The 18,780-nt window shown below is 39.2% G+C and overlaps 1 protein-coding gene across 1 annotated transcript in view; it reads left to right on the top strand.

Moving 5' to 3' along the window:
- The first annotated feature begins 712 nt into the window (after window positions 1-712).
- The window catches only part of AHCY (adenosylhomocysteinase), a 33,126-nt gene continuing 15,058 nt past the window's right edge, over window positions 713-18,780 (top strand). The window contains exons 1-5 of the mRNA XM_032217482.1: window positions 713-820; window positions 5,187-5,377; window positions 8,413-8,488; window positions 9,313-9,465; window positions 17,420-17,532. Coding sequence (XP_032073373.1) covers window positions 793-820; window positions 5,187-5,377; window positions 8,413-8,488; window positions 9,313-9,465; window positions 17,420-17,532 — 561 coding nt within the window. The 5' untranslated portion in view covers window positions 713-792. The remainder of the gene's footprint in view (window positions 821-5,186; window positions 5,378-8,412; window positions 8,489-9,312; window positions 9,466-17,419; window positions 17,533-18,780) is intronic.

Here is an 18,780-nt window from a genome sequence, read left to right as displayed (position 1 = left end):
AAGTGAAACATTTTCAAGTGACTTTTGCCCCACTTTATGACTTTTCTTGCCAGAGTTGTTAAGTGAATCACTGCAGTTAGTAAATGAATAACCTCATTGATAAGTGAATCTGGCTTTCCCCATTGACTTCACTTGTTAGAAGGTTGCAAGAGGGGATCACATGACTCGGAGCCGCTGCAACCAACAGAAAAATTAGTTGCAACAGTTGTAAGTATGAAACATGATCATAAGTCACGTTTTTCAGTGACATTGTAACTTTGAACAGTCACTAAACAAACTGTTGTAGGTTGAGGGCTACCTGTAGACCAGGGGTCTCCAAACTTGGCAACTTTAAGACTTGTGGACTGGGAGTTGAAGTCCACAAGTCTTAAAGTTGCCAAGTTTGAAGTCCTCTGCCATAGACGGAAAATAAACTTTTTGTCACCTAGTGGCCGTCCGAATGATTGTAGCTGCATTGTAGCAGTTCTCGGTGTAATAGTACAAATACAAAAACGTGAACAACGTCACTGCGCTGTGACGTCAGCAAAAGAAGGCGTTTCTCTCCGCCCCTCCCCTCCCTTCCCCTCCGCGCTCTTCCACCTCTCGCTGAGCAAGCGCCTTCCTCTGCATAGGAGCATTCTAACGGCCACGCCCACATCGTGCCGCAGACGGGGATTGGTGGACGGGGTCTCGAGGATTTGCAAAAGTAGGCGAGTCTATTTAAAGCCTGTTTTTGGCGCCCCTTGCTTTTCCTTGCCTATCTAGGAGGCTGCCTTTTTCTCCCTCCTCTTTTGTACTGTTAAAAGCACCGGTATGTCGGAGAAGCTGCCCTACAAAGTTGGTAAGTAGTTCATTCTCCTATTCTTTCTCCTTCGGGCCACAAGCGGTCCCCATACGAGGCCTGATAAGAGGCAGTTCTGTTTCTTTTCTGAACGCAGTACAGAGATTTATTGCAAAATTAAAAAAGAAAGCAATGGCCAAAAGGACTCGGATTTTTCTCGTAAACACTTAGCAGAGAAACACGCGATGCCTTTTAAAAACTCTGCCTTTTTAAAGCTGAAAGAGGAGATGTTTGATTCTTGACAAATGTGTCTTTTCTTTTATGTACACTGAGAGCATATGCGCCAAAGCCAAATTCCTTGTGTGTCCAATCACACTTGGCCAATAAAGAATTCTATTCTATACATCTAAAAGGATCTTGAAAGAGGGATAAATTATTCTTTCTTCCAGGGAGGATTTAATATGCATTTAATATGATTGTCTAACTGAAAATCGATCAGAAAACTAAAGGGGTGATCCTCGCTAAGTGCTGTTTGCATAATGTTGGAAGGCTTTTTCTCCCTGTATTCAAAATGGAATTCAGATTGACTCCTAGATCGTTTTCTGTGCGATATCTGAGCAAACGCCATGTGGCTCTGAAGGGAAAAAGAGGCTTTGGGGAAGTGTAGTTCTTCTGGCTGCTCTCCAGCAGGCCTATGTTCGAGTCTTGCAATTGAGATTACTACATTTCCCGTCGTGCTTCTGGGGACCATGCTGTCAAGCAACCGCTGCCCTCTGGCTGCTAAATCCATTCACAGTGTGTGGTAATTATTTCTACAAAAGAAAAGGGATTGAAAAGAAATTCAAATCGGAATAAGAAATATCTTTAGAAGACACGTTCCTCCAGCTGCATAAAATCAAATGTTATACAAAATCGGGACGTTAACTTTCCACATGCTGAAAGAATTGTGATTATAATGGAAGCCTTTGTGGGCAAGCATATGTTACAAATGTTTGAATCAGACCTTTTTTTTTCATTATTGCAATATTCTTATTTTGCTGAATTTGGACTTTCTGTGGACTTAAACATTGCATAGACAATGGAAGAATACTGTAATGAAGTAATTGGAGATTTGCCATTCCTTTAAGGGATCAGAATTAAGTATACACTGAATAATGTGGGAAATTCCTTAGGCCAGCTCCACTGAACTGTAGCTTCCATAAGGGTCATTTTTTGGTAATTTACAACCTTTGAACATCCACTGAATAATACCATGTTGGGTAAAGGTACTCTGACCTTCTGTGTCCGAGAGCATACAAATCAGAGTTGTCAATTCCCAAAGGTTATTTTGTATCTCAGTATCTTGATATTTCCTAAGGCAATTTAGCTATGTTAATAAAAGACTCAACTCTGTTCATTGTGTAAAACTCTTCTTTCTGTCCTGCACCTTTCCTTTCAACAGATAATTTCTTTGAAGCCAGACCTGTATGTACACGCAATCACTTAAGTTTTGTTCTAGGGTAAAGTTGACTAAAGTCAATTATTTATTAGATGCTTTGCATAAGCATTTTTTTTTGCTTCTCTGTCATTTCAGCATTTTTAGATGCTTTGCCTGGAGCAATATCTGTTTCTTTTCTTGAGTTTCTTTTCAATTAAATATCTATGATTTCACTGAATTCAGACTCCAGTCTTAGGGTATTTGTTTTCTTCTTTGTGTTTGAATCCCCCAAGTGTCCACCATTAGAAGTCCTTTAATAGCAAAGTGCAGCAGATGCAGAATAACAACAGAGTTGGAAGGGACCTGGGACGTCTTCTAGTCCAAGGGTCTCCAACCTTGGCAACTTTAAGCCTTGGCGGCTTCAACTCCTAGAATTCTGGGAGTTGAAGTCTGCCAGGCTTAAAGTTACCAAGGTTGCCAAGCAATGCTGCCTGGGGAATTCTGGGAGTTGAAGTCTGCCAAGCTTAAAGTTGCCAAGGTTGGCGACCCCCATTTTAGTCTAACCCCTCTCCCCTGCTCAAGCAGGAGACCCTGTACCATTTCAGGCAAATGTCTGTCAAGTCTCTTTAAAAGCCTTCGGTGATGGAGCACCTACAACATTTGAAGGCAAGCCATTCCATTGGTTTATGGTTCTCATTGTCGTGAAAGTTCTCCTTAATTCTAGGTTGATTCTCTCCTTGATTAGTTTCCATCCGTTCCTTCTAGTCCTGTCTTCTGGTGCTTTGGAAAAATAGGTTGACTCCCTCTTTTTTGTGGTATCCCCTCAAACATTGAAACACTACTATCATGTTACCCCTAGTCCTTTCCTCCCCCTTTAAACTAGACATACCAACTTTATTTAGGCTAATGGATATTAGCAAAGCTTGTAAGAGGATAACAAAAGAATTTAACATTACCAACTGATGTTATAAGGGGCTTTTAAAAAAGAAAACTGCAAGTGGGATTAAATAAGGAGTAGAAATGGATTTGAAAGTAGGTCATTGTGGGATCGCAGTCCTGTATGTCAGTTGTTCTTGCTCATCCTCTTTCCAAGACTTGTTCCAGTGTTTTTCAGCTATGGCAAATTTAAGATATAGACTTCAACTACCAGAATTCCCTAGCCAACATTGTATTTTCTTGGTATTTGAACCGTTGTTGCTCTTTCTTTGTTTAGATTTTGATCCCATTCAAACATCAATACTCTTTCAATTTTCCCCAATGTTGTGGTGATTTGAGCTGAGAGTGACTGGCCCAAAGTCATCCAGCCAGTTTTTCATGCCTAAGGTGTAATTAGATTTCACTGTCTACTAGTTTCTGAGCCAACATCTTAACCGCTGGTGTAGTATACGAAACTTTTAGAATCCTCTTTATGATTTTATTTTTGCTAAATCTAAGTAAACTGATGGCTCTTTTCTTTTCATGTTCTTTGAATGTTCTTTTCATGAGGATATTAAAGTGATTTGCTGCTCTCATATTCCTAGTAATCTAGAAATACCACCATGAAACAGGAGGATGGGGAAAAAATCTTTGCACATTTCCATTGCTTTTCTTATAGTTTTTCTATCTGTGTAAGTCTGTAATGGTGAACCTATGGCATGCGTGCCAGAAGTGGCACACAGAGCCATCTCTCCAGACACATGATCCATCACCTGTTGCTCTTCTGGGTTCCGGTGCACTGGCCAGCTGGTCTTCATGCGTGTGGAAGTGCCGGATAATCTTCCATTATCCAGCTCACTGACTAGCTGGTCTTTGAGTATGCATGCATGCCAGAAACCAGAAGACCAGCTGGCTAGTGTACATGCGCACACCAGAAACTGGAAGGTCATCTTCCCGATGAGCGCATGCACACCAGGCAGCTGCTCTTCCGTTTTCCGGCACGCACACTCCCATTTCAGCACTTGGTGCCGAAAAGGTTTGCCAACCCTGGTGTAAGTATTAGAAGTTTAGGAATTTATAAAATCAACTTTTGAGCAGTGAAACGTTAGGGAAAAATGCATTGAGATGCATATCCCTGTAATTGCTTTGCTGAGTCTGGACAAATATTTATCAAGGCCAATATTGTTTTCTTTATAAAGGATTGGCATTGCTGTTTGTAAGCAATGTCACTGCTTTCTGAACACTGTCAGTTTATCTTTTGAATATGAAGTTGTTGTAGAAAAAAGTTTCTTATATTTTTAACAAAAGTAATTGATCTAACATAGACCCAATAGCTGTCCAGTCATAACATTTCATAAATGACAGTTGTATAGTGTTTGTATGATAGTTCTGGTGATGGGGAATTCCCCTCTAGTTCTTGAAAGGTTGATGAGTGACCTTAGTATTTTTTTTAACTCAGATATTCCATGAAATACGTGCACATTGATAGTTATTCTAACAGCACCTACATTCAAAGACTTTAAATTCTTGATGGCTATAATTCCTTCTTGTCAATTTTTTTCTGTTTATTTGTGTCTGATTCTCTGATACTGTTTGGACAATACCCTCTCCGGTTCACTTGGCAAGGTTTTTCAGAAGTATTTTATCATTGCCTCCTTCCTAGGGCTGAGAGGGATTGATTGGCCCTAGGTCTTTCAACTTCCTTTGTGACTAAGGCAAATATACAGCTCACAGTTCCCTGGTTTCTAACTTGATGTTTATTACGTCAAACTGATACTTCTGTCAATAGTGCTTGTTATAAATCAGAGGTCCCCAAACTTGGCAAGTTTAAGACTTGTGGACTTCAACTCCAGAGGTGAAGCTGGAGCTCCAGGGCAGAGCTGGCTGGAGAATTCTGGGAGTTGAAGTCCACAAGTCTTAAAGTTGCCAAGTTTGGAGACCTCTGTTATAAATGTTAAACTAACAATTGTTTTTAGTTTAGCACATGGGACTCCTGTTTCCTTTCTTAACATTTTATTCTGGAAGTTTGAAGAAGGTATAGTATTATAATGTAGTATGCTATATTTAAATGTCTGTTATTTCCTTAATCGGCAGCTGACATCAGCCTTGCTGAATGGGGACGCAAGGCTCTGAACATTGCTGAAAATGAGATGCCAGGGCTGATGAAGATGCGTGAGATGTACAGCCCTACAAAACCACTGAAAGGAGCTCGAATTGCTGGTTGCTTACATATGACTGTGCAGACTGCAGTTCTTATAGAGACCCTGACAGCTCTGGGGGCAGAGGTAAGGCTGCATTTGGGTTTGGGTTAAGTTGCACTCACCTGGATAGTTGGGATGTATTTGGATGATACCAGATGACCCATTTACAGGTTAATGAGCTGCAGTGGTGCAGTGATCAGAGTGCAGTACTGCAGGCTACTTCTACTGACTGCCGTCTGCCTGCAAATTTGGCAGTTTAAATCTCACCAGGCTCAGGGTTGACTCAGCCTTCCGAGATGGATAAAATGAGGACCCAAATTGTTGGGGGTAATATGCTGACTCTGTAAACTGCTTAGAGAGAGCTGTAAAGCACTGTGAAGTGGTATATAAGTCTAAGTGCTATTGCTATTGCTAATACTGTCAATTGATAGAGGCAGCTAAAAACACAGTACTGGGAAAGCTTAATTGATTACAATTTATCTCAAAGCCAGGGGTCCCCAGGCCACAGCGCACTACCAGGCCTTGAGCCTTTCAGTACCAGGCCGCAAAAGTAGTGAGCGAGCGTGTGTGCATTTCCACTTGCAGCAGGCAAGCACGGGCTCCACTTGTGTAAGCAGTGGGTGCACATGCATGCCACTCAGGCAAATGGAGCCGTGTGTACATGCTTGCCCACTACACATGCGGAACCATTTCTTCCTCCCCACAGCTAATCCGCAAAGTCGAAAAGGTTGGGAACTCTGCTCAAAGCTATGGGGACTATTTCTACCAGCCAAATTAAACATTTTACTACATGGTACTTACACTTTACATTGAGTCTTCCCATTTTAATCTTGTAAAGATGCTACAGTTTCAGTATGTTTATACGAACCTAGTCATTGAGGCTTGTAAATAATTGATTTTGGCATACCATGTTGTGCAAACTCAATTAAGTTTTATTCTATAAAGCATGGTTGATAAAATTATGGTTTAGTGCTTCATAGTAATTATAGCTGGTTAGGCATGATGTACTGGTGACTGTAGATGGCACAAAGATAGCTCTGTTTCAATTTTTGTATCCTGGCACTGAAGAAAAGGATTAGGGCCACATGCTATAGTGTGATTTGTTTGTATCTGTAAACCCAATAGTTGTGACATAACATAGTGCATGGGACCCAGACTGTTATTTGCTCAACTGAAAATGTGATTGGAATACTGATCCCCTGCTCACAAATTAGTTTGTACAGAAACTTCCTTAATCCTGGGTTGATACAGCTCAGTTTTGCAAAGCTTTGTTGAATAAGTGCAATGGGTTGGTTTTTTTGTGCCAAACTATAAAGCTGAAATGAGTTTGTGCAGCAGAACCAAAGAAACAATGGCATTGTTTAAAACAGTGTCTGAGCTAACTACAAACTAGCCAACTATAAAGTTTCCTTACAATGTAATGATTAAATTGATAGGAAAAAAGCAACTAAGAATTTTGTCTGAAGCTAAGAAACCTAAGGAAGCAGTCACTTCAAGATCCATTTACATTCTGACTTTCAACTACTTAGTTTTAGTTTAAACAGGTACAAAGTTTTGAGCTCTGACTCAGCTTTCACTGGGAAATAATTGATCTCCTGATTTTTCAAACTATTTGCCTTTAAAGCATTCCTTCTAACCGAAGTCAAATTCTGTGAAAGTGGTAAGCTTTAGGGATTGCTTCATTAACTCTATATGGTCTCTATATGCTTTGGTTGCATTGACCGATGATCTCTGGAGGGCCAGAGATGGAGGCCATGCGTCCATCCTGGTTCTCCTTGACCTCTCGGCGGCTTTCGATACCATCGACCATGGTATCCTTCTGCGACGACTGCGGGAGGTGGGGGTGGGAGGCACTGTCTTGCAGTGGTTCTCCTCCTACCTCTCGGACAGGTTGCAGTCGGTGTTGGTCGGGGGGCAGAGATCGTCCCTGAGGCCCCTAAAATATGGGGTGCCGCAGGGTTCGGTGTTATCCCCCCTACTATTTAACATATACATGAAACCGCTGGGCGAGATCATTCGGAGGCACGGGATAAAATACCATCAATATGCGGACGATACGCAATTGTATCTGTCCGCCCCGTGCCAACTCAATGAAGCGGTGGACGTGATGAACCAGGGTCTTGAGGCCTTTAAGAACTGGATGAGCGCTAACAAACTGGTATTCAACCCGGACAAGACTGAGTGGCTGTTGTGTTTCCCTCCCAACAATTTGGCTAATGTTCCATCTATCAGGCTGGGGGGTCAAATTTTATACCCCTCAGATAGGGTTCGTAACTTAGGAGTCCTCCTGGATCCACAGCTGACTCTCGACCATCATCTGTCGGCTGTGACCAGGGGGGCATTTGCCCAGGTTCGCCTGGTCCGCCAGTTACGACCCTACCTGAATCGGGAGGCTCTCACAACAGTCACTCGAGCCCTTGTGATCTCTAGGCTGGAATACTGCAATGTGCTCTACATGGGGCTGCCCCTGAAGTGCATCCGGTGACTGCAGTTAGTTCAGAATGCGGCCGCGCGAGTGATAGTGGGCGCACCTCGGTTCGCCCACATAACACCCATCCTCCGCGAGCTGCACTGGCTACCTGTTGATCTCCGGGTGCGCTTCAGGGTGCTGTTGACCATCTTTAAAGCCCTTCATGGTAGTGGATCTGAGTACTTGAGAGACCGCCTTCTGCCGATTACCTCCCTCTGACTGATAAGATCGCACAGACTGGGCCTCCTCCGAATTCCATCCGCCAGTCAATGTCGACTGGCGACTACACGGAGGAGAGCCTTTTCTGTTGCAGCTCCGACCCTGTGGAACGATCTCCCCGTCGAGATACGCACCCTCACCACCGTCCAGGCCTTCCGCGCAGCCTTCAAGACCTGGCTATCCCAACAGGCCTGGGGATGAGCCTCTAATTTGCCCCACCCGAGTGTTGAATGTTGAATGCAAGTTGTGTTTTTATTATTTTATTTTGCTCACATATTGTTTATTTTGAATTGCACCCCCTCCCTAATGATTGTAAGCCGCCCTGAGTCCCCTCAGGGAAAAGGGCGGCCTATAAATCCTAATAAAATACTAAAATACTAAAATATAGTTATTGAATATAGTGCTGATGGCATTTTGAATTATTTTTCAGGTCCAGTGGTCCAGTTGCAATATTTTTTCCACACAAGATCATGCTGCTGCAGCTATTGCCAAAACTGGAGTTCCTGGTAATGTTTTGCATTGTTAACAGTTGTGATCTTTTTTAGTCCTGTCACTGTGGGTATAAAGTAAAGTAAGGGAGAACAGAAAAAAATGTTGTGGGTTCCTAGAAAGATGGTTACTCCGACTGAATGTGTGCAATCAGGATAACCTCCTTTTTTCCTAGTGAAAAAAAGAACACTAGAATGTTTTGTTATCATTAAAAAAATAAATGAAAATAAAATCCGGAGGTGGAGGATGAAAATAATATGTACTGTAGCAGAATCAGAAAGCTTTTGATCTTGAAATTAACAGATATGTAATCTTGAAGATTTTGCACTACTGGACTCAATGCATTCACTATTTTGAAAAAGGGTTACATTTCCTGTTTCAAAATATTTTTCCCAGCATCTCTGGATGTTCCTGAGCCAGACCTTGCTGACAATTCTGGGACTTTTAACATCTGAAGAGTAACCAGTTTGAAGAAGGCTGATGTAGCCATTATTTTTTACTTTGAGTTAAATAAAGCTAAGTTACTATGTAAATGTGTTCTTGCCTTTTCACAAATACCTTTGTAAGTATTTCCATTTAGACTGCACCGCTTTTACTGCCTTTCTCTGCTGAAAGGCTTATAGGTCAGTGTCTTAGATCTGTGAGAAACCAATGAGCGCTGATCACAATCTTAATAAGGGGGGAAATTAGTTTTCTACGCAGAGAATATTTTTTACTGCCTCAAGGAAAATTTTTACATTAGGTCTTCCTGTCATTACGCTGTCAAACTTCACTCAATTGGTTATAACTGCTCTGTTGGAGAAATTATAAGCCATATGGTTTATGTTTGGTTTGGGTCTAGTATACGCCTGGAAAGGAGAAACGGATGAAGAATATATATGGTGTATTGAACAGACCATCTACTTCAAGGATGGACAACCTCTGAACATGATTCTTGATGATGGTGGAGACCTCACCAGCTTGGTTCATACCAAACATCCTCAGCTGTTGAAAGGTAATTATCTAGCCTTCCAAAACACTTTTCTAATATATTGTACTGAGGAGATAATTGTTTCATTTTTAGAGGGATGGGCAGGTAGGCAAAACTCATAGTCATTCAAAACAGTAGATTTTACTTGTAAGGCAAAAAACGCCCACAAAGCATGTTGTAAGCCCCAGTTGACTTAGCATATGATAAAGGAGGATTTATTTGCATTAAATTTCCCCCCATAAATTTCCCCCCATTCCATAATATGCTATGTCCTTTCAGCTCCAATCTTTGGTGTTGCCAAATGCTCTACAACCTTTAGTAATACAGAATACCCACTTTAGATATTGGTTTGAACTCCTTTCCAAGTGATGTCTTATACTCGCTTAGTGCACAAACCAATGGAAGGCATCAGATTACCCAGCTGTGATTATCCCTCATATGAGGGAAACATTGTACAGTTTGGGGTATTATGGATATATGCTTCTGTGTAGTGCATCCCTGTATTTTTTACTTTATATTAACAAAGAATTATAAAAATAATTGAAATAAAAACTACTCCTTTGGTAAATATCTGAACTTGCCTGAGAAGCTTGATAAATCTACTTAAGTATTTATACTCTAGAAGTGAGATGTACATATTACATTTTGTGGCCTTGTAAAATTGTTAAGATTGTTCCATTTAAAAAAAAATCTGACCTATATGGTAGCATAGTTAGCATGAATCCGAAATTCCATAAATTTCAAATTACATACATTTAATAGCTAGGAGTCATTTTCTGCTCTCTTCCCTTTGTAAATTTCTCAGTATTTGGAGTGCTACGCTCAGACTTTTTTGCAGCCTTAATAACAATATGGCTTCAACTGTAAAATAATATTAGATAACCCATGCTCTGTTGGGTCATCAGTTTAGAGACATTTCCTTTGTTGTTGTTAGTCACGAAGTCGTGTCCGACCCATCACGACCCCATGGACAATGTTCCTCCAGGACTTCCTCTTCTCTACCATCCTCTGGAGTCCACTTAAGCTTACACCTACTGCTTCGGTGACTCCATCCAGCCACCTCATTCTCTGTCGTTCCATTCTTTTGCCCACAATCTTTCCTAGCATTAGGCTCTTCTCCAGTGAGTCCTTCCTTCTCATTAGGTGGCCAAAGTATTTGAGTTTCATCTTCAGGATCTGGCCTTCTAAAGAGTACTCAGGGTTGATCTCCTCTAGGACTGTCTGGTTTGATTGCCTTGCAATCCAAGGGACTTGCAGGAGTCTTCTTCAGCATCATAGTTCAAAGGCCTCAATTCTTTGGTGCTCAGCCTTCCTTATGGTCCAACTTTCACAGCCATACATTGCAACTGGGAAATCCATAGCCTTGACTACACACTTTTGTTGGAAGAATGATGTCTTTGCTTCATTTCCTTACTTAAGCAGAAAAACAGAATGATCACAGATGGGTAAAAAAGCAGTGGGAATAGGAATAATTTCCAATTTCCTGCTGACTTCCTCAGTGAGTTTCCTGCTGGAAAGTTGGCAGGGAGCATCAGAAATCAGCCCAGCCCAGCCCAGCCCAGTTGGCAAGTAAGTGGCTGCTGCTGGGTAGAGGAGTGAGTGAGACTGGCTGGGGAACTGTCATATTGAAACCCTATGAGAACTGAAGAAGCTTCTTGGAAGAGAAGTGAAATGTTTTCAAAGGGGGAAGAAAAAAAAACAAAATTCAGTTGCCTTTTAGAAAAAGCACCTTTGGGATAAATATGACTTGGATGATTGAGAATCTCCATAGACATTCTGTCATGGTGAAAATTAAGACCATGTGATCACAGAAGTAACATCGAAACAGCTACAACTTCCCCAAATTTCATTCCCTTGGGAATCATGGGTTCTGGATTTTGGACACATTCTGTAAGCCACCCATTTGAGGTACCTTGGTTCAAAAATTGCTGCTGTGTGATGCAATATTGCACCTGTTAAAAATCCTGACAATGAGACTTTTCATAGTATATAGAACTTTTTTGTATTAATGTAGTAATGCCAGATGATCCTAGTAAGAAGAAATGTCATATATTTATAAACTGAATATGTTCCACAACAAATATACAACGAATGTTTTGGAAAGTAGCCAAACCAAAAAAAAATCAATATTATTCTTTTGATTATGAGAAAAATGTTTTCTTTTGAAGATCCTCTTGAAAATTTCCCCGCATTTTTCAATCCTCTAAATCTTAAATTGCTCAGGAATATCCCAGGTTTTTTTTGTCACGAATTACATGGCAAAGTGGAAGATTCAAGGAAAGACAGAAAATACAAATAATACAAATACAAAATACAATAGCAGAGTTGGAAGGGACCTTGGAGGTCTTCTAGTCCAAACCCCTGCCTAGGCAGGAAACCCTATACCGTTTCAGACAAATGGCTATCCAACAGCTTCTTAAAGACTTCCAATGTTGGGGTATTCACAAGTTCTAGAGGCAAGCTGTTCCACTGATTAATTGTTCTAACTGTCAGGAAATTTCTCCTCTGTTCTAAATTGCTTCTCTCCTTGATTAGTTTCCACCCATTGCTTCTTGTTCTACACTCAGGTGCCTTGGAGAATAGTTTGACTCCCTCTTCTTTGTGGCAACCCCTGAGATATTGGAACACTGCTATCATGTCTCCCCTAGTTCTTCTTTTCATTAAACTAGACATACCTAGTTCCTGCAACCGTTCTTCATATGTTTTCGTCTCCAGTCTCCTAATCATCTTTGTTGCTCTTCTCTGTACTCTTTCTAGAGTCTCCACATCTTTGCAAGTAGCTTCTCTGCTATGCTAATATAACATTTTATTGGTCTGTATGTACTAGATTAGGAATTTAAATAGAATAAATAAAACAGCAATAAAACCCTGGGATTTGAGGAAGAGCATTTTAAACTCATGGCTGCCAAAAGAATGTGTTTTTTTTAAATAAATTGTTCAAAAGGATGTGCACTTCTGTGACAGCACAATGCAATTTTGCCTCGTCGTGTTTTGCTGTTTGAAAGGCACTGATTTAGTACTGAATGCAGTATTTCTGGCAATAAGAAAGTCTAGCTTCCTGTTCATATCTTTCCTATTCATTTTTTAAAGCTTTGCATTCTTTTTTTTTTTCAATAAACAAATGGCATTCAGGGCAATTAATATAAAACAGTAAAGTAATTAATCCCACAAATGAAAATCTAATACAGTGGATTAGAAAGTGCTCAGATCTACTTTAGCTAAGCAACTAAAGCTTGCTTACACATCAAAACCAACCTACACAAAAATAATGTCACCTTCCAGTGAGAAAGATAAAATAATCAGCTTTTGGTTTTTATATAATTTACCAACCTATATGTAAAATATATACACCCCAATTCAGAAAATTCAAATCAATTATTAAGGGTAGATTGTTTTGGTTTTCTTTTGTGAAGAAAAAATAACTTGGATGAGGGCTCATCTTCTTAGCATTCCTAGATGTGACAGTAGTTTTAAGTTCAAGAATGATATCTGTGTGTATTGCATGGCAGAATCAGAGCGATATGGACTGTATTCTTTTAATTGAACTTTGAAGACATGTAGAAATAGCTTAATATCAAAATGCCTTTACCCCTCAATAAATAGGTATTCACTTATAGTTTTGAAACCATGCCTGTCAATAACTTGCCTTTCAGGATCAGAACTCAGGTCTTTATCATCAACATTTACAGTCCTTGACTTATGACTGTAATTCAGCTCAGAGTTATTGTTAAAAATTGTGATTATTAAGCAGGTTGCCATGTGACTATGCTGGGTTTTATGACCTTTTTTGAAGTGGTTATTAAGCAAGCACCACAATTGTTAAACTAATCCATTTTATCCAGTGGGCTACTTTTGTAAGTAACTGGAAATAAACCTTGGGAACAGGCCATGGTCCTATAACCGTGGGACATTGCAAATAACCATATAGGCCAGTGATGGCGAACCTTTTTCTTATGGCGTTACAAAATTGTGCACACCAATTCAATCCTCCCCCACCCACCTGCGCATGCGCGCACGAATCCCCTGCGCATGCACGCACAACCCCCTCCCCAGGCTCCAGAGACTTTCCTGAAGCTTGGTGAGAGCGAAAACTGCCTCTCCTGCCCCCCCGGAGGGCCTCTGGAAGCCGGAAACAGTTCGTTCCCAAACTTCCACGCGTTGGGGCTGTTTTTCGCCCTCCCCAGCCTGTGGAGGCTTTCCTGAAGCCTGAAGAGGGTGAAAATGGCCTCCCCCAGCCCTCCAGAAGGCTGAAAATCAGTTGGCTGGTGAGCGCATGCGCACCGGAGCTGACTGCTGCCATGCCAGCAAATATGGCTCCGACTGCCACCTGTGGCACATGTGCCACTGGTTCGCCATCACGGATAAAGATGAACTGGTTGCCCAACACCCAAAATGAGATTTTATGACCAGAGGAGGGTACAGCCAATTTAACTTCAAATTCAAGTAGCTTTTGGGAGTGTCCATTGTAACTTTGAACATTAAGCAACCAGTCAAAAGTCAAGGACTACCTACAGTCCAGCACAGTACAAATTCATACTGTTTCAAGTGGCAATCCACATAATTAGCAAACTGCATATATTGTATTGCAGTTAATAAAGATGACAAATAGAAAAAAAGTTCCTAAAGATAAAAACCACAAATATTGGAAAAACAAAAATCAACTTTAATCTATAAATTTGAGGAAGGCTGTTTTCCAATGCAATAGTGAAACTGAAACCTGCAAGTTAAACCTCTAATGGCCTCTATTTTAACAGCAGACAAGGATAAGGAAACAGACCAAGATCTTCCAACATTGGTTCTTTTAGAGGCAATAATCCTGCTGGTTTAACAGGTCCATCAATATTACACAGGAATTATTCCATTATTCTACATTATATAATTACTTTCTAGGCTCGTGTACCTTTGGACATTTTGTAATGGTTTAAGCAAACATGGGAGTAATTGTTTAGGGACAGTCCTGCCCTTGACTTTTTAGAGATATGGAAGGGGCTACACAAAATAGGCAGGTTAAAGAATAACTGAAATTTAAATTACGGTTAATTAAGCTTAAATCAAAATGCAATTAATATGGTTACGTATATATGCTGTATATAGTTATATGCTATATTATATATTCATGTATCTAGAAAGAAACCAAAATTGTAGAAGCTTTTGTGGCCATGGGAGATGATATAATTACTAGTAGATAGCTTACTGTCAGTATTTCTTAAGCTGTAATAATAGGTTATACTTTTTTACATAATTTTTTAAAATAAAATTGCAAATGCAACAGTGAATAATTAAAACCATGCAATGAAAGTAAAACGGAGACTAAATGGTAATTGAGATATAAAGTTATGTAAATAAGGTTTTGTAAAAAGTCCACTAGAGGGAGGCCTTGCATTTTTAAATCTAGTTTATCAAGCTATTGCCCTAGTCATTCTTTCTTTACATTAACATACAATATATTGCCAAGTCTATTTTTACTCATCAGCTATAGTTCAGGAGAGATACAGGGTAGAATTGCCCTTTGTACATCCAGAAGTGATTAGTGTTCAACTATTTTTTCCTTTCATTTTTCTAACGCTAAGAGGTACAAATGGGGATATACTTGGTTCCTGGTACTTGGCCTCATTCTTCTAAAAAATTACAAAAAATTACAAAAAAAAATTTGTATCCAATGCGAGATATTTATGATCTTTTTTTCTACTGCTTCCCCGCTATCTAAATATTTGCATCAAATGTGATACTACCAAATGCATTTAATGGTTGGAAGTGATATCAAAATATTTAATTACTTTGATACAAAATTTGTCTCCTTGAATATGTAGTCTACTAAAATACTAAATCAATAGGGCCATTAGTTATCAGTTAATATATGGTAGCAGAGCATATGTTCACTTCTGTGAAACTCTATTTTTGATTGGCTTAAGAGCTAAATTTTATATTTTTATAGTACTTCATTCAATGAAAAGTATGCCTTAAGTTTCACTTACTACAGTACACTGTATATCTATGGAACGTGAAACTAGATGGACAAGCTAATGCTAACCATACCTTCTCAAAAATATACTTCCTCTCCAACTATCCTTTTATTATGTTGAAATAAGAGATAATTTAAAATGAAAGATAATTACTTTATGAATATTACAAAATCCTTAATAAAAGAATTTTATTCGGTCAATTGCGATTATAGAATAATGTTCAAAATTTCAAGTTCAACAAAGTCGATAGTTAAATCTAAATTTGTGTGGAAATGGGAATAAATCAAAGTCATGTAAACTGGGACCTATCAAGTTACATGTATTTGATCAGCTAAGTAAGCTGATTAGGCTGATGAAAGAACATTAAATTTAATTTATAAATCAAACAGTCCAGCTTAGCTTTTCTTGTTTCTTATTCCATCATTTTTCAAAGCCCATGATGTAGTTTAAAACTGAGTTGGAACATCTGCATTTTGTTCCCAGGTTCCATCTAAGGCTATAGCACATATAATTGTGGTTAGTCAACTGTTATGAATTTTAGTTGAACTAATGAAGGATATTACTGTAGCGTAGATGAAAAGTCAGTATAACATCAGTGTTCTATAGGCAGCCAGATGTTGATACTGTAGTCACATACTTCTTCCGGTACAGTCTTGAATATGTACTGACATAAAAATTCATTTCTAATTTTATTTCAACAATATAATATGTACAGAACACATTTAATGTTATTCTCAGAGAGAGATACAGATACAAGAAAGTAAAACAATAAATATTATGCGTTTCCTTCAGTGAAGCCAAATACTGTTCTCAATTTTTTTTACTATAAAATATCCACTGCAGATGAAGATACAATAAAATAGCTAATAGCTACAGTAAAGGAACATATTTATATTTCAAAAACTAAAAGGAAAATAGAAACCATGCCTCAATAGAAGGCATATTTATTGCTTGCCTAATTAATGTTTGCAAAGCAGTTCCATCCATAACTGGTGGAAAATTTTCTTGTTAAACAAGGCTTATACATTTTCTTTCCTACTCTTCCCCACCAATAACAAGTAACTCTTGTACCCTATATTAAATTTTATAAAGGTACACATTTTTTCAAGGATGCAAGCCTTGTTTTACAGGTAGTCTTCAACTTACAACAGTTCATTTAGTGATTGTTTGAATTTACAACGGCACTGATAAAAGGTAACTTATGACTGTTTTCACACTTATGACGATTGCAGCATCTCCACGGTCATCACCATGATCAAAATTCAGACACGTGACAACTAACTCATATTTATGACGGTTGCAGTGCTCTGGGGTCATGGATCCCCTTTTCGCAATCAAAGTCAATGGGGATGGCAGAATCACTTAATAACTGTGTTACTGATTCCATTACTGCTATGATTTACTTAACAACTGTGGCATTTACTTAACAAATGTTGTCCTACAGTATTGGGCGGCATATAAATGTATTAAATTACTAATTACTAATTGTAAGTTGAGGATCAGCTGTAGTCAGTTTTAAAGAAGTTTCAGATGATTTTGAACACAATAGCTTCTAAATGTAATCTCAGTGTGCGAAGTTATGCTGCTTCAGCAGTGCGGCCATAAATCCTGATTGAATCCCTCTGTGAAAAAGGATTTGAGTCCCATTGTTAACTTAACAATTTGAAATAAGCATATGATTATTTTATATCAACTATTTGAAATTCAGGTAATATTCCAAATAATTTCACAATTTCTGAAAATGTTGTATATTGTCTGTCATTGAGGGAAGATCCTTCTTGATTATACGTATTGTTTTCTTCTGCCCATGCCCTGGATATTTATTATGAAGTCTTCAAGTGTTTAAAAAGTTTACACTGAAAGGAAATAAATAGATGTTCAAAGAGTAAGTTATATCCCTTTTTATGTATTAAAAAAAAGATTGGTTATGTCTGTCCATAACTATTGACTGTCATCCTGCCAGAATGAAATCTAAGAGGTAGTACAATAAATTCTGTTGGATTTTCCCCCTGCAGGAATCAAAGGAATATCTGAGGAGACAACCACTGGCGTCCATAATCTTTACAAAATGCATGCCAATGGAACCCTGAAGTTGGCGGCTATTAACGTTAATGACTCTGTCACTAAGGTAACAACCAGTATTCTTGTGTTCTACCTTCTTTTTCCTTGAAAAAAGAAGGCAACTTGTGGTCCGCTGGTGGCCTGCTGAGCTGGCAACAGAGTCAGACAGTGAGGAAGTTGGGGAGGAACATGGGCCAGTCCTGGAGTCTGGGGAAGGCTTGGATGGGGGCTCTGCTTTGGAGGCAGAGAGGGGGCCAGGGCCATCGGGAAGTTATGTGCTGCCTCCAGAGATGGACATCAGCGAGGCAGAGGAACAGGGTGAGCTTGTTCCCAGTGTGCGTATGCCCAGAGCAGCCAGAAAGCAAGAACAATTAAGACAAAAAGGACAATTCGGTTGTAAGGCTTGGAGGGGATTGGTCCCTCCCATAAGACATAAAGGAGGAGCAAAGGCACGTGAGCCTTTGCAGGAAGCAACTTTGTTCTGAAGCTCCTTTTTGATTTTTTGCTCTGTGTGGCCTTGCAAGCTAATTGCCAATTAGGTCTTTGGCAGCGTTTCAAGGGAGATAAAGGTGAATGCTTATCAGCCTTATCCCGAAAAACTTTGGCAGACTTCTGTTGGACTTTTTACAAACTATTTGTTTCTCATTAAGGACTGTGAATGAATAGAATTCACAGCTATTGAAATAAAAAGAGGGTTTCTTGGGATTAAGCGTATGCTTTTTACTGTATCAGGAAGCCGAGGTCAGAACAGCAACTTACTGTTTCTTCATATTTTACATGAAGGGTTTGTTTCCATATCCCCCTTTATGGATGTATGACTACTTCCTGCTGAAGCTATAGAATATTGCATCTAACAGGGAATGAGGTTATGTCTCCTTGGCATCAAAATTAAAAATAAAATGTTATGGGTCTTTCTTGCATTTGGAAATGCTCAAAAGCTACAAAGTGTTTCTGCCATCCTTTTGTCAATAAATTACCCAATAATTATCCTTTACAATACAGTATATGTACAGGGAACATGAACTGTGTACTTGTTTTTAATCCCTTTTATTATGTTTTATTATTTATTACTTAATTTTACTTCTTTGGATTGTCTGGGCTTTGGGTTTTTTTATTACTTGGTGGTTTTTTTGGTCATTCTTCCCATCTTCTATTTTTTATTTTATCTATTATTCTATTTTTAATGTTTTTACTTGTGAAGTGCCCAGAATCATCGGGAATCAGGTGGCATATAAATGTAACAAATTAAGTTTGGAGGATCCTATCTTCAATTAATATGAAATAATTTCTGGAGGCTTTAAAACGATGGTGTGGG

This window comes from Thamnophis elegans, chromosome 5, assembly GCF_009769535.1.
Source record: "Thamnophis elegans isolate rThaEle1 chromosome 5, rThaEle1.pri, whole genome shotgun sequence".
Lineage (NCBI taxonomy): Eukaryota > Metazoa > Chordata > Lepidosauria > Squamata > Colubridae > Thamnophis > Thamnophis elegans.
Note: the sequence above shows the minus strand (reverse complement) of the source record. Positions and strands in the feature narration are given on the sequence as shown.